At 40.9% G+C, this 13,487-nt stretch overlaps 1 protein-coding gene across 1 annotated transcript in view; it reads left to right on the forward strand.

Annotated features, from left to right (window-relative positions):
• The window catches only part of WDR48 (WD repeat domain 48), a 51,097-nt gene that overhangs the window by 7,057 nt on the left and 30,553 nt on the right, over positions 1–13,487 (forward strand). The window contains exons 2-5 of the mRNA XM_006120557.5: positions 5,539–5,679; positions 8,306–8,384; positions 8,850–8,932; positions 9,043–9,172. Of these exons, the coding sequence (XP_006120619.1) occupies positions 5,539–5,679; positions 8,306–8,384; positions 8,850–8,932; positions 9,043–9,172 (433 nt within the window). The remainder of the gene's footprint in view (positions 1–5,538; positions 5,680–8,305; positions 8,385–8,849; positions 8,933–9,042; positions 9,173–13,487) is intronic.

Genomic DNA, 13,487 nt, shown 5'->3' on the forward strand with positions numbered 1-13,487 from the left:
ATAAGGGAGAAGCGGTGGATGTCATATACCTAGACTTTAGTAAGGCATTTGATACGGTCTCGCATGATATTCTTATTGATCAACCAGGCAAATATAATTTAGATAGGGCCACGATAAGGTGGGTGCATAATTGGCTGGATAACCGTAGTCAGAGAGTTGTTGTTAACGGTGCTAAATCCTGCTGGAAAGGATATCCGCTTATTAAGTTTGCAGATGATACCAAACTGGGTGGGGTTGCAACTTCTTTGGAGGATAGGGACATAATTCAAAATGACCTTAGCAAGTTAGAGAAATGGTCAGAGGTAAACAGGATGAAGTTTAATAAAGAGAAATGCAAAGTGCTCCACTTAGGAAGGAACAATCAGTTCCATACATGCAAGATGGGAAGCGACTGTCTAGGAAGGAGCATGACAGAAAGGGATCTAGGGGTCATAGTGGACCACAAGTTGAATATGAGTCAACAGTGTGATGCTGTTGCAAAAAAAGCAAATATGGTTCTAGGTTGTATCAATAGGTGTGTTGTAAGCAAAACTCGTGAAGTCATTCTGCCACTCTACTCTGCACTAGTTAGGCCTCAGCTGGAGTACTGTGTTCAGTTCTGGGCGCCACATTTCAAGAAAGATGTGGAGAAATTGGAAAGGGTACAGCGAAGAGCGATAAGAATAATTAAAGGTCTAGAGAACATGACCTATGAAGCCTGGCTTCATGAACTGGGCTTGTTTAGTTTGGAAAAAAGAAGATTAAGGGGGGACATGATAACGGTTTTCAAATATCTAAAAGGGTGTCACAAGGAGGAAGGAGAAAATTTGTTCCTCTTGGTTTCTGAGGACAGGACAAGGAGTAATGGGCTTAAAGTGCAGCAGGGGAGGTTTAGATTGGACATTAGGAAAAAATTCCTAACTGTCAGGGTGGTCAAATATTGGAATAAATTGCCAAGGGAGGTGGTGGAATCTCCCTCTCTGGAGATATTTAAGAACAGGTTAGATAGACATTTGTCAGGGATGGTGTAGACGGAGCTTGGTCCTGCCTTGAGGGCAGAGGGCTGGACACTATGACCTCTCGAGGTCCCTTCCAGTCCTATAATTCTATGATTCTATGTCCCTTCTCAGTCTTCTCTTTTCCAAACTAAGCATCCAATTCTTTCAGTCTTCCCTCATAGGTCATATTTTCTAGACCAGTGGTCCTCAACCATTTGAGGTTGCCGGGCGCCAGGGGGCGTGGCCATTCGCCCGGGGCCGGCGCCCCCTCCCTCTCCAAGCATCGCGTGCCCGGGGCTGGCGCCCCCTCCCCCTCTTAAGAGCCACGTGCCCGGGGCCGGCGCTCCCCCCCCCCCCCCCCAAGTGCTGCGCACCTGGGGCCAGGCCAGCCCTGAGCACTTGGTGGGCGCACACAAATGCCCCTGCGGGTGCCATGGTGCCCGCGGGCACCATGTTGGGGACCACTGTTCTAGACCTTTAATCATTCATGTTGTTCTTTATAATAAGTATGTTGATTTAAAAAACAACTCAAAAAAAGCCTACATTCTTAACAAATCACTGTATTAGTTTTACCTTTTAAGTGTAGACCAGGCATAAAATACAAATGTCCAATGCAAGCCTCTGTTCTTCTTATATTGCAATAGAAAGTCTGCTTGAATTGAGATGATGTCATGTGGAAGCTGTTTGAACTATAGTGGACTATATTAAAATATTTACATTTAGACAAATAGGACATGTAATTATTGTGATACATTGTGTCTTTTGTTTATATAAAATTAACTGATTGTCAATTAACTTGATAGATAATACAGACACTCCAGAGTGTGTGTTCTAATGTCTGTGGCTTAAATTGGCAGTTGATTAACTCATGGTAAAAATGCTGGAGTAGACATGTCCTTAGTGAGGAAACCGTGTTAAAGAAAAAATAATTCTAGTATGCAACCTAACTGGTAGGGAAAGAATTTTCTTTTCTGAGGAACTGTCAGTCTGGTTGACTAGTGCTCGTCTCCAAAGTAATATAATGTATCGTCAACAAAATTCCAATTTGCTAAATATCACAAAATCCTCCAGTGACTAAAAGGTAATTCAGATTGAACCTCTTTACTCCAGCACTCCCTGGGAAGAGGGAGCAACCAGTCTCCACATGCTGTATGCACATGCAAGCATGAACTGGCCAATGGGAGCTGTCAAGGGGTGCACCACACAGAGAGATTCATGCTGGCCCCAGCAGCCAGCTGCTTTGAAGGGCATTTGGGGCTTCAGCAGACAGGGAGCTTACCCAAAGGTCTCACCAATGTCCTGTGGCCATTACGGTGGGCTGGATCCAGCCCGGGGCCATGTTTTACGCACCCTGATTCAACCGTTATTAACAATTTACCAAAACAGAGTGCACATGCTAAGAATGCTCACCACTCTCCCTAAGGCAGATGAACCTTAATGGATGGCCTGTCAGGATCAGGTCACCTGCAGAGCTCCAGCTTCTGCCCATTGCCATTAGCAAAGTGTTGAAGTCTGGCAGCTCTGATCTGCGGACTGTGTCCTAGAGTTGATTCCTTTTGGACTTCCTTTTGGACTCCTGTTTATGTAGTGAAACTTGAGTCCTGCTAACCTTAATCATTTTACTAAAATATTACTGAATAATTTTCTAACCTGTCATAACATATTGGGAAACAATTCTTTATCCAATCATACCTCATCACCATCATTGATTTACCTTGCAAATTTAGTTACACTACAGACAGAAACAATCAAGGAACCTGACAGAGACCATATGGCTAAACAATAGAAGGGACTATAAGGGCAAAACAATAGAAGAAAAGAGGTTACAATTTACAATCACAACTGTTAAGTGATATCTTGCCAGATAGAATGCTATCAAACACATTTTTCTTTAGCCATCTTAAGTTCTGTTTCTTTAACTGGTGATGGTGGGTACTCTCAAGATAGATTCATTGTCTTAACAGTTCAGTAGTACATTGTTTTAATGTAATTTAGATGGAATGTGAGGATATGTTCTGCTTTTTAGTTCATGGCTGCTGCTCTCCTAATCTGGCTGCAGACAAAGGCTTCAGATCTTATAATTTGGCTATAGGAAAAGGACTTTATCATTACAGCAGAGTTGCGGAAAATGCAGATGAGAAGATGGGCCCAGCCCCCTGGAGGAAGTGGTAAATTGTGACAGAGTTATGTGAGGACCTTGGTAGGAGGAGCTGAGAGATTGCAAGAAGGAGAATCTAGTATTATTCGGAGCCAGGTCATAAAGGATGGAAGAGGTGGGAAAGGGGCTTAGGTCTATACAGGGAAGGAGGCTAGCTGATAAATATGAGGGGCTTTATGAGGGGGGATGTTTTTCTTTTTTGTTTTAATACATAACTGTTCAACACCTTAGCACAGGGGGGCTCTGATCTAGTTTGGGGTATACTGGTACTACTGTAAACCAGACAAGTAGTAATGACAAGGCCAAATGTTTACTGTTTGTAAATAGTTTACATGTGTTGGAAACACTTGTGTATGCAAGTGTGTCTTGCTGTAGTAGATTGTATTGTAACCTTAAAGTAATGTTGTTCCAATTACATCTTGTAGAAATTGTGGAAGTAGCATGTAAGTTTCCCCCATTGCTAATTATGACTGTACATAAAGACAGAAGTACAGTGGACCATCAGCAAAATAGTTTAATGAACTATATTCACAATGCTGTCAACTGCAAAAATAAATCAACTGGAAAAAAACTTTATTCATGTATTGTAATCGTATGAGTTCAGTGCAACATCAGACTTTTTCCAAAAGAAACAATTTTCAAGATAATATCCCTTTTAAAGCAGAGAACTAAGAGTGAGGAGAGAGAGTATATAGACCTCATTTCCAGAATGCCTCAGTCCTTAATAGCGATAGAGATGCAGCCGTGTTAGTCTGGTCTAGCTGAAACAAAAGACAGGACTATGCAGCACTTTAAAGACTAGCAAGATGGTTTATTAGACGATGAGCTTTCGTAGGAAGTGGGTCTGGCCCACGAAAGCTCATTACGTAATAAACCATCTTGTTAGTCTTTAAAGTGCTGCATAGTCCTGTCTTGTTTCAATCCTTAAAGTGTTTATCTTCACAAAAGTGTTGTGAGATGGAGAGACTGTTATCTCAATTTTTCAACTGGAGAACCAAGGCACAGACTAAGTGACTTGCTCAGAGAAATAATAGCATGTCTTTTGCAAAGCAGGAAATTAAACCCAGGTCTTCCAATGCCTAGACTAGTGTTTTAACCACTGAACTATATTTCCTTTTTGGTTTTGTTCCAGATTCTGACAGTTATCTTTGTGACTTATCTTTGTGACTTTGTGACTTAGAACAAATATCTTAACCTCTCTGTGGTTTAGTTCGTCTATCTGTAAATTGGGAATAATGGTGTCAGTCTCAGAGTTTGAGGCTTTGTTATTTAATGTTTGTAAAGTTTGAGATTTTTTGAATGGAAGGCACTGTTAAAAATGAAATGGCCTTAGAACACAGATTCTCAGCCTGCTGCCCAGTTAGCACTACGGATGTTAAATTGCGATTAATCAGCTAATGGAGTAGTTGATGTTGAAGATGGGGGAGGTGACACTTGCTAACCCTGCTGCAGCTCTGCAATTTAAATGTAGTAGGAGCTGGGCATCCAGCAGCCCGGCTCCTACTACATGTAAACTGCAGAGCTGCAGCGGGGTTAGTTCCTTGGGGCAGCATGAACTGGGACTAAGCAATCCCGGTTCACACTGGCCCTGGGAGTTAACCCAGATGTGCCTTTGCCTTTTTAAATGTAGTAAGAGCCTGGTGGCAGAGCCACAGAAGTTGGGGACCTGGTGCAAGTTAGACTGCTTCAGTTCCCGTTCGCACCAGGTCCCACACTGCGCTTCTGCTTCCCCTGTCCCCCCAGCATTGCAGAGTCAGTGGTGGGGGAACAGCTCTTCCTACGTTTAAAAGGCAGTGCCACAGCAGTCAGAGAAGTAGAGGCATCGGGGGGGGGGGGGGGGGGGAGAGGAGGGCGGTGGCCGGGAATGCAAGTAGTCGACTATTCAACTACTCTTTTATATTTCTAATTAGCACCTGCACCCCACATGTGAAAATTAATTTGCTGCTCTAGTCTGGCAAGGGGTGATGCTGGCTGAGGTCAGACAGGATCTTAAAGCCTGCTTGTGTGCTTTTGCCAGCAGGGAGCTGGTGAATGCTGCAGAGGGGCAAAGGGCAGGAGAGTGAGTTTGTGGGTAGGCTTTGGGGGGGGGGGGGGCATTGAGAGAGTGGGAGGCACTGGGAACCCAAGTTTTAGATGGGGGCTTTACTTCTGAGACAGTGGGTCTGGATGCAATCCAGCCACCTGGCTCAGCACCTAGGGCTTCGCTCCTGGCCCATTTTGGGCAGGGGTACTGGGCATAGTGGTTTAAGGTGAGAGTTGAAGAGTGTGCACTGAGACCATCTGCCTGTGGGCCATGTATACAGCCCATAATAAACAGGTTGAGAACAACTGCTGCAGAGTCACTACTTTCATGTAGACTAAATATCTGAATATCATAATCAGTTTTCTATAAATACATTTTAGGTTTCCTATGTGATTAGAGATGAGGTAGAAAAGTATAATCGAAATGGGGTAAATGCACTCCAGCTGGATCCAGCATTAAACAGACTCTTCACAGCGGGTCGAGACTCTATAATAAGGATATGGAGTGTCAATCAGCACAAGGTAAGTCACTTTTTACATTACCAACTTCTGTCAGATTGACTTATTTAAATGAGATACCAAAATGTTGACACCTTGCTATGGGTTTACAGCAGACCTTATCCTATTTATACTACACAAAAAAGTACATGGCATTTTACAGACAAATAAGGCATGTTTTCATAACCAAAAGTGCTTACAGTCTATTAAGAGAACACTATAAAATAGTTAATAAAGGATATATAGTTTGGGGGATTATGGAGTTGCTTTGCTTATTAATGTACTTATTTTGATGGATCTGGACTTTTTTCATGAGTGTATGCTATTTAGCTTGATCATAATTTTTTTTTTTTTTTTATTTAATCTTAAGGAGATTCCTTTTTCTGCTTCTCCAACTCCCCTTTATTTTATCAGGTTCTGTCTTAATTTTTCTCCTTTGGGGTATGTCTACACTAGCTCGTTAATTCGAGCTAGGTAGGCAAATGAGGTGACCGGGGTTGCAAATGAAGCCCGGGATTTAAATATCCTGGGCTTTATTTGCATGTTCCCGTCCGGTCGCCATTTTGAAATTTCACTAGCCCGAACTCACTGCCGTGTGGCTACACACAGCAGTGAAACATTAATTCAAACTAAATCCTTAGTTCAAATTAACTGTTACTCCTCGTGGAATGAAAAGTAACAGTTAAGTTGAACTAAGGACTTAGTTCGAATTAACATTTCACTGCCGCGCGGCTACATGCGACAGTGAGTTCGGACTAGTGAAATTTCAAATGGCGACCGGACTGGAACATGCAAATAAAGCCGGGGATATTTAAATCCCGTGCTTCATTTGCAACCCTGGTCGCCTCATTTGCCTACCTAGCTCGAGTTAACGAGCTAGTGTAGACATATTATTGCTTATGATGTTCTGTTTTACTAATATGTTATCTGTCTTAATTAGGGCCAGCTCTTGCAAGGTGGTGTGTCTTTAGCTCAGCACCTTTACAGGATTTTAGGTTGTGAGCTCTTTTGCTTAGTAATCTTCTCTTATATATTTGGTGCTGTGATGGGGTGAGGTTGCAGAAGACCCTTTGGGGGTGCCTTTCATCTTCCCGCTTTCTGGGGCTTCTCACTGCCCGATCCTGCTGGACCAGCTCTGCAGGTCTCCCCCAATCAAGGCCCTGAGCTGAGGATCACTGCCACCACACCCGAGAATTTTGTTGACTAGTTGCCCAGTTTTGTGAGATCCTTTTACAGCTGTTTGTAGTCTGCTGTGGACTTAGCTATCTTGAGCAATTTTATATCATTTGCAAATTTTGCCACCTCACTGTTTACCCTTTTCCCAGTTCATTTATGAATATGTTGAATAGAACGGGTCATAATACAGATCCCTAGGGACATCACTATTTATCTCTCTCTTCTGAAAATTGACGATTTGTTTCCTATCTTTTAACCAGTTACCAGTCCATGAAAAGACCTTCCCTTTTATCCCATGACAACTTAGTTTGCTTAAGAGCCTTTGGTGAGGGACCTTATCAAAAACTTTCTGGAAATCTAAGTATACTATATCCACTGGGTCTTCCTTGTTCACATACATGTTGACCCCTTCAAAGAATTCTAGTAGATTGGTGAGACATGATTTTCCTTTACAAACACCAATGTTGACTGTAACATTTGTTGATGAAATCTATTTGTTTGACAATATTGTTCTTTACTATAGCTTAACCAGTTTCCTTGGTACTGAAGTCAAGGTTCTGCCTGTTTATCAGCCTGTAATTTCAAGGATCCCCTCTGGAGCTCGTTTTGAAATTGGCATCAAATTAACTATCATCCAGTCATTTGGTACAGAAGCTGAATTAAATGATAGGTTACCAACCACAGTTAATAGTTCTGCAATATCACATTTAAGTTCCTTCAAAACTCTTGTATGAATACCATCTGGTCCTGGTGATTTATTACTGTTACGTTTATCAATTTGTTCCAAAACTGTCTCCATTGACACCTCAGTCTGGGACAGTTCCTCAGATTTGTCAGCTAAAAAGAATGTCTTATGTTTGGGAGCATTCCTCACATCCTCATCCGTGAAGACCAAATCAAATAATTCATTTAGTTTTTCTGTAATGGTTGGCTTGTCCTTGCGTGCTCGTTTAGCATCTCAATCATTCAGTGGTATCACTAGTTAGCAGGGTTTCTACTTCTGACTACTTACAATTTTTTTTATATTCTATTTTGAGTCTTTAGCTAGTTGTTCTTCAGATTCTTTTTTGGCCTTTACACTTCGTTTGCCAAAACTTATGCTCTTTTCTATTTTGCTCACTAGGATTTAACTTCCACTTTGTAAAGAATTCCTTTTTGTCTTTCACTGCTTCTTTTATTTTTGTTGTTTAGTGCAGTGGTACTTTTTTGATTTTTTTTAATTTGAGGTAGTCATTTAAGTTGAGCCTCTATCATGATGTCTCTTTAATTAAAGTTTCCATGCAGCTTGCAGGGATTTCAGTTTTGGCACTGTATCTTTTATTTCTGTTTTAACTATCACAAGTAGGCCAATTTATTCAGTGGGGGTATTTGAACCTCATGAGAGGTTAGAGGGGATATCGCAAGTATATCCATAAACCAATTTAGTCTTTTCAATGTTGAAGAGGACCTCACACAATTTATTTTTTAATTCCAGCAAGATCCTTATATAGCATCTATGGAACATCACACCGATTGGGTAAATGATATTGTACTTTGTTGCAATGGTAAAACATGTAAGTACCACTTTATTTTGTGCAGTATTTAATAGTCTGAATAGGATTGCCAGGTATCTGGTTTTGAACCCGACAGTCCAGTATTTGAGCTTCCTGTTCGGGAAACAAATTGAGAAAATATAAACGTCCGGTATTTTCTAAATATGATGTTATGTAGATTGTGATGTAATATCAAGTATGTCCGGTATTTTTGTTGAAACAATCTGGCAACCCTAAGTATGAAATGGGAAAATTAGGTGTTCAGAAATGTATTAAGTATATAAATATATGACTGTTGCCTACTGCTTCACTTGCTATAACTTTGGTAACTTTTTGCATGTTTTCTTTAGTATAAAAATTTTTCGGTGAAGTATATCTTTGTTCATACAATTCCTCTAATTTTTAAAGAGAAACTAAAAGATTTTAAGAGCTTCACATGTTCCTGATGAAGAAGTCTGTTAAAACATACTAATCTTTTCCATTTAGTGATATCTGCTTCTTCGGATACTACTGTTAAAGTTTGGAATGCACATAAGGGATTTTGCATGTCAACACTAAGGACGCATAAGGTAAAAGGCATGCATTGTAATTGTATGAATCATCATTACTATTCTAAGAAAAACCATTAGGTTATTTGTTGGTTCTGTATTGTCATGTTGCTGTACCCATTTTATTGTAGGATTATGTGAAAGCCTTAGCATATGCAAAAGATAAAGAACTGGTAGCATCTGCCGGGCTGGACAGACAAATATTCCTCTGGGATGTAAATACTCTCACAGCACTGACTGCCTCAAACAACACTGTCACAAGTAGGTACATGGGGAAAAAATTAAATACAATGCATCTGTTAACATTTTTCATTGGTTTAGTTTAGGACAGTAAACTCAAGTTTTTGTGTATGTATTGTTGCATATTTGAATTTAATAATTTGAAATTGTCAAACAGGTTGAAATGGAATTATTTAATCAAAGATTATTAATTTGAGATTAATATAGCACTATACAGAAACAACAGATACATTACCACAGAGGTTCTCAACCAGTGGTATGTTCAGGGGAACTTCTAAGTACAATATTTATATTTCAATACATTTATACTTGCATGTTAAAAATGAGAAAGTAAACACTTCTCAGTAATAGTGTGCTGTGACTCTCTTGTATTTTTATGTCTGATTTTTGTATGTAAGTAGTTTTTAAGTCTAAGGCTTCAATTTCAATGTCAACTTTCTGGCTTAAGGGTGTGAAAACATACCCTGAGTGCAGCAAGTTAGTGCTATAAAGCATCAGTGTAAATCAGGCAACAGCACTGGGATCAGTACTTCCACCACAGTTAGCTACTCCCCTTGTGGAGCTAGTTTATCTTCAAGTGCTTCTGCCATGGCCACACTGCCATATTAAAGTGTAGCTGGAGCTTTTCGGTGTTTTATAGGATATGAGACAAGGAAATGGAAAAATGTTTTCCTGTGAACATTTTTTCCCCGTATCTTATGTTTTAATGTTTTTGTTTCTTATTACTTGATGGAATTCCCTTTACAATATCTTTAGGTTGTGTGATTGGTTAACAAACAGAAAACTCTAATCTGGCCATTATTCCTAACAACCAGAACAACTGGCATTTCCCAAAACATCTTTTAATGGATCACCATTTCATCACCGCAGAATGCATCTACAGTAACAGTTGTTTCTTATCAACCATGCTTATATTTCTATAGACTCTTTTTGGTAGTTTGAGAGGCTCTCTGCTGTTTTCTCGTAGACTTGGAGGAACTGGCCAGAATAGAGTATAGTCTAATAATCATAAGAAATTCCTGAATATAAGTAATTCACAGGTTAGAGACTAACACTCTGTCTTTGAATTATAGAGCCAGTCTTTGTTAACACCTTAAAGATTTTGAAAAAGTAGTTAAAATGTAAATGAATTTAATATACTGAAAGCATTAATACAAGTAATCAATCTGATCATTGCAAACCATGGTTTTAGCTGAAAAACTAGAGCAGCTTATTACAGAATCTAGAACAGAGAGTAAATCTCTTTGAACATTATCACATTAAATGTAATGACCCTCTATTTCATCTAGACTGAATAGAGTTTTAGCTTCAAAAGCTCTTAGCATCTCAATTGTAGTATTTTCCCCATAGGATATTAGTTTAATGTTTTTTTTTCCTGCATACTATAATTCCCATCTTCTATATTAGACTGAAGCAGTTGTATTTATCTTTTAAAGAAGAGCTTGATAAACATAACTAGTGCCTACTCATAGAAAGACTACAAGTGTATAGCCTACATCTATAGGCAGATATAGATACAAAAGGAGAGGGTGGGGCAAAATAGGAGTGAACAACACTAAAGCTGTCTAAGAGCAATGCTTTGGTGAATCCCAGGTCTCTCCTACATTGTTGCTATAAGGTTCTGAATAAAACCAATAAAAAGACCAGTTTTGTTCATGTTACTTCTGCACTGTTTGATAAAGCTGTGAACAGTAGTAAAGACACTGAAAGTGTGTGTGTGTGTGGAGTCAGGAAGAACATGTTGCTTTGGTTTAGATCAGTGGTCCCCTACCTTCTGGGGCTGCCAGGCACCCAGGGGCGGAGGGGCACAAGAATGGCTCAGGCCGGCCCTGGTCACTAGGTGGGTGCACATAAATGGGCGGGCACCATGGCAAAAACCACTGGTTTAGATGAAGGCTCCTGCTAGAGAAGTCTCTCACTAATCACTTATGGATTTTTCAAGCCCCATTTTAAAGGTTGTGTGCTTGAAATGTAACAGAACATACACCCAGTTTTCAGGAGCATTGAGTTTGTTTGGTGACAAAGAATGTAAACACTCCTCGGTGGTGTTCCAGGTGAATATTTTGCCATCTTTTCCAAATGGCTAGCAATGTTCTTTTGTTTTATTTCAGTAATTTTTGAAAGCTGGTTATTGTTGAAGTAGTTGGGCGATTTTATTTCCAAGTAATCTTTGCTGACACTATGGGTAGGTCCTCTTATAGCCTAATGGGTATAGCTTAGAAATTTAGTAGCTGTCTTAGAGGAAAACATTGTAAGACTGTTGTAGTTCAAGTCCAGATGAGCTTATTAGAAACTTTTATAATGATATTGTGCCAGGTTGAAGTAAATGAACATCCCTATAAATAATTCACAAGCCACTTATTTGACCTTAGATCAAAAGGAGTAGAAACAAATGTGTGCTTATGAAGTTCAATCAGTAAAGATGCCCAAAGGAAAAAAATGCTCTGGTTTTATCACTCTTCTTAAGCACTTGATTGTTCAGTAAACAGTGTTCCTAATGGGCTAGAGAAAAACATACTGAATGCCCCCAGAGGCCCTTTGAAACATAGGATAGATGTAGAGTTCTATTCTGCCATTGTTTCTGTATAACTCTACAGACTTCACTGAGTTTTATAAACTGTAAATGTAGGCAGAATTTGATCCTGCATTTATTAGGCTGACAGGAAACAGTAAAAGGAGCCTGACAGCAGACAGGCCTTTGTTAAAAGGGTGCATCCATCAGTCTTTCTAGATGAAGGCACTAATTCAGATGGAACAATATTTATTTATGAAGAAGGCTTCCTTCAATAGCAAAGGTGTGAAACTTTTGTTTCCGGCACAATTTGTGCTTTTGGATCTTTACAATGCAGAGACACTATAACTATTCTCCTTTGTCCACTTGGATATAGTAATCAAGTGCTACATATTATGAAACTGGAAGAATACATTTTTGGCTGGTAATATCTTAATCATAATATGATCATGTTTGCTGAGCAAATATATAACCATAATTTCCCAATAGCCAATAATATAACTTTATGCAAAATTCAGTGAAATCAGACATGTTGTATTGCTATACAATGCAGGGTTTAGGAGGAGGAGTATGGGTGCAGGAGAAGATTCTGGCCTGGGGGAGGGATAGAGGAGGGGCTTCAAAGCCTGGCAGGGAGTTGTGACCTGGGAGAAGGGGGGGAAAGGGGTGCAGAAGATTTGGGTGGTAGCTTGGGGCAGGTAGTTGGGAGAAGGGGAGATGCCAGAGGCAGGCTCTGGTTGGAATGTGCTTACCTAGGTGGCTTCCAGCCAACAGCCTTGAAGGAACCTGAGGCAGGCGTCCTGCAACAGTCCTAGGCTTCTGGCTGCTCCACGTGGCTCTGCTTTGGCAGTGGGGGAGAGAGCCACGCTTTACTTGCTGCCCCTGCTCCTAGTAAAATTTCTCAGTTCCTATTGGCCAGAAACTGGCCAGTGGGATCTGAGAGATTTTGCTGGGTAGGGTGGGGCAGCACGCAATGTCTCTCTCCTGGCTCCCTAGCATCTAAAGCATAGAGCACCCTGCATTTAAAGCAACTGTAGCTGCTCTGTGCCTAAGTGTTATGGCGAGGCAGCCGCGGGCTGGATCCGGCTGGTTAGCTGCTTCTTACCCACTCCTGTTGTAGATGTTTAAGAAATGAAGCCACATATTTTTCAATTAGGCAGAATGTTTATGCTGCTGCATGGTGAGCAATGCGTTTAAAAAACAGGTGGAGAGTTTATGTACCGTACAGTTATATCTATGATGCCTTAGATTGTAATAAGGACTATGATAATTGCTTTCAGTGCTATTTCATCCATTTTAGTTGTGCCTATGCCTTTCTTTCTGAAAGTGACAAGGCTTGAGGGATAGTTCTGAACTCTGAACTGACTCTTACTCCTCTGATGTTTTGTGTCCATGCTCCTGTGCTGATGATGGGATCCTTTCAGCCTTCTCTTACACACACCCCTGCATTTTGGAGAAATATTAAATTTTCTGACACATCCATCCCCACACTACAAGTTTCCAGTTACACACACACACACACACACCCTAATCTAAAAGTGCTATATTTGCTCCATAGGACCAGAAGACTCAGAAGGAGAAGTGGTGGCCATGGCTTGGAGTTCCCCTGACCTTCTTGGGGAGACACCCTGGGCTCTCCTGCAGAAGGATCGAGGGGGGTAGCTCCAGCTGTCCATTCTGCTGGTGGGCCCCGGCTCCTGTAGCCCGGCTGCCTCTTGACCTGGCTCCCGGGGAACTGCCACTGCTTGCCCCAGGCCAGGCGCTCCAGACTCTGCTGGTATCCTGTGGGGGGAGGGAGCAGGAAGAGAGCCCCGAGGCTCTGCG

The sequence above is a fragment of the Pelodiscus sinensis genome, chromosome 2 (genome assembly GCF_052426305.1).
Source record: "Pelodiscus sinensis isolate ZL-2025 chromosome 2, ASM5242630v1, whole genome shotgun sequence".
Classification (NCBI taxonomy): domain Eukaryota; kingdom Metazoa; phylum Chordata; order Testudines; family Trionychidae; genus Pelodiscus; species Pelodiscus sinensis.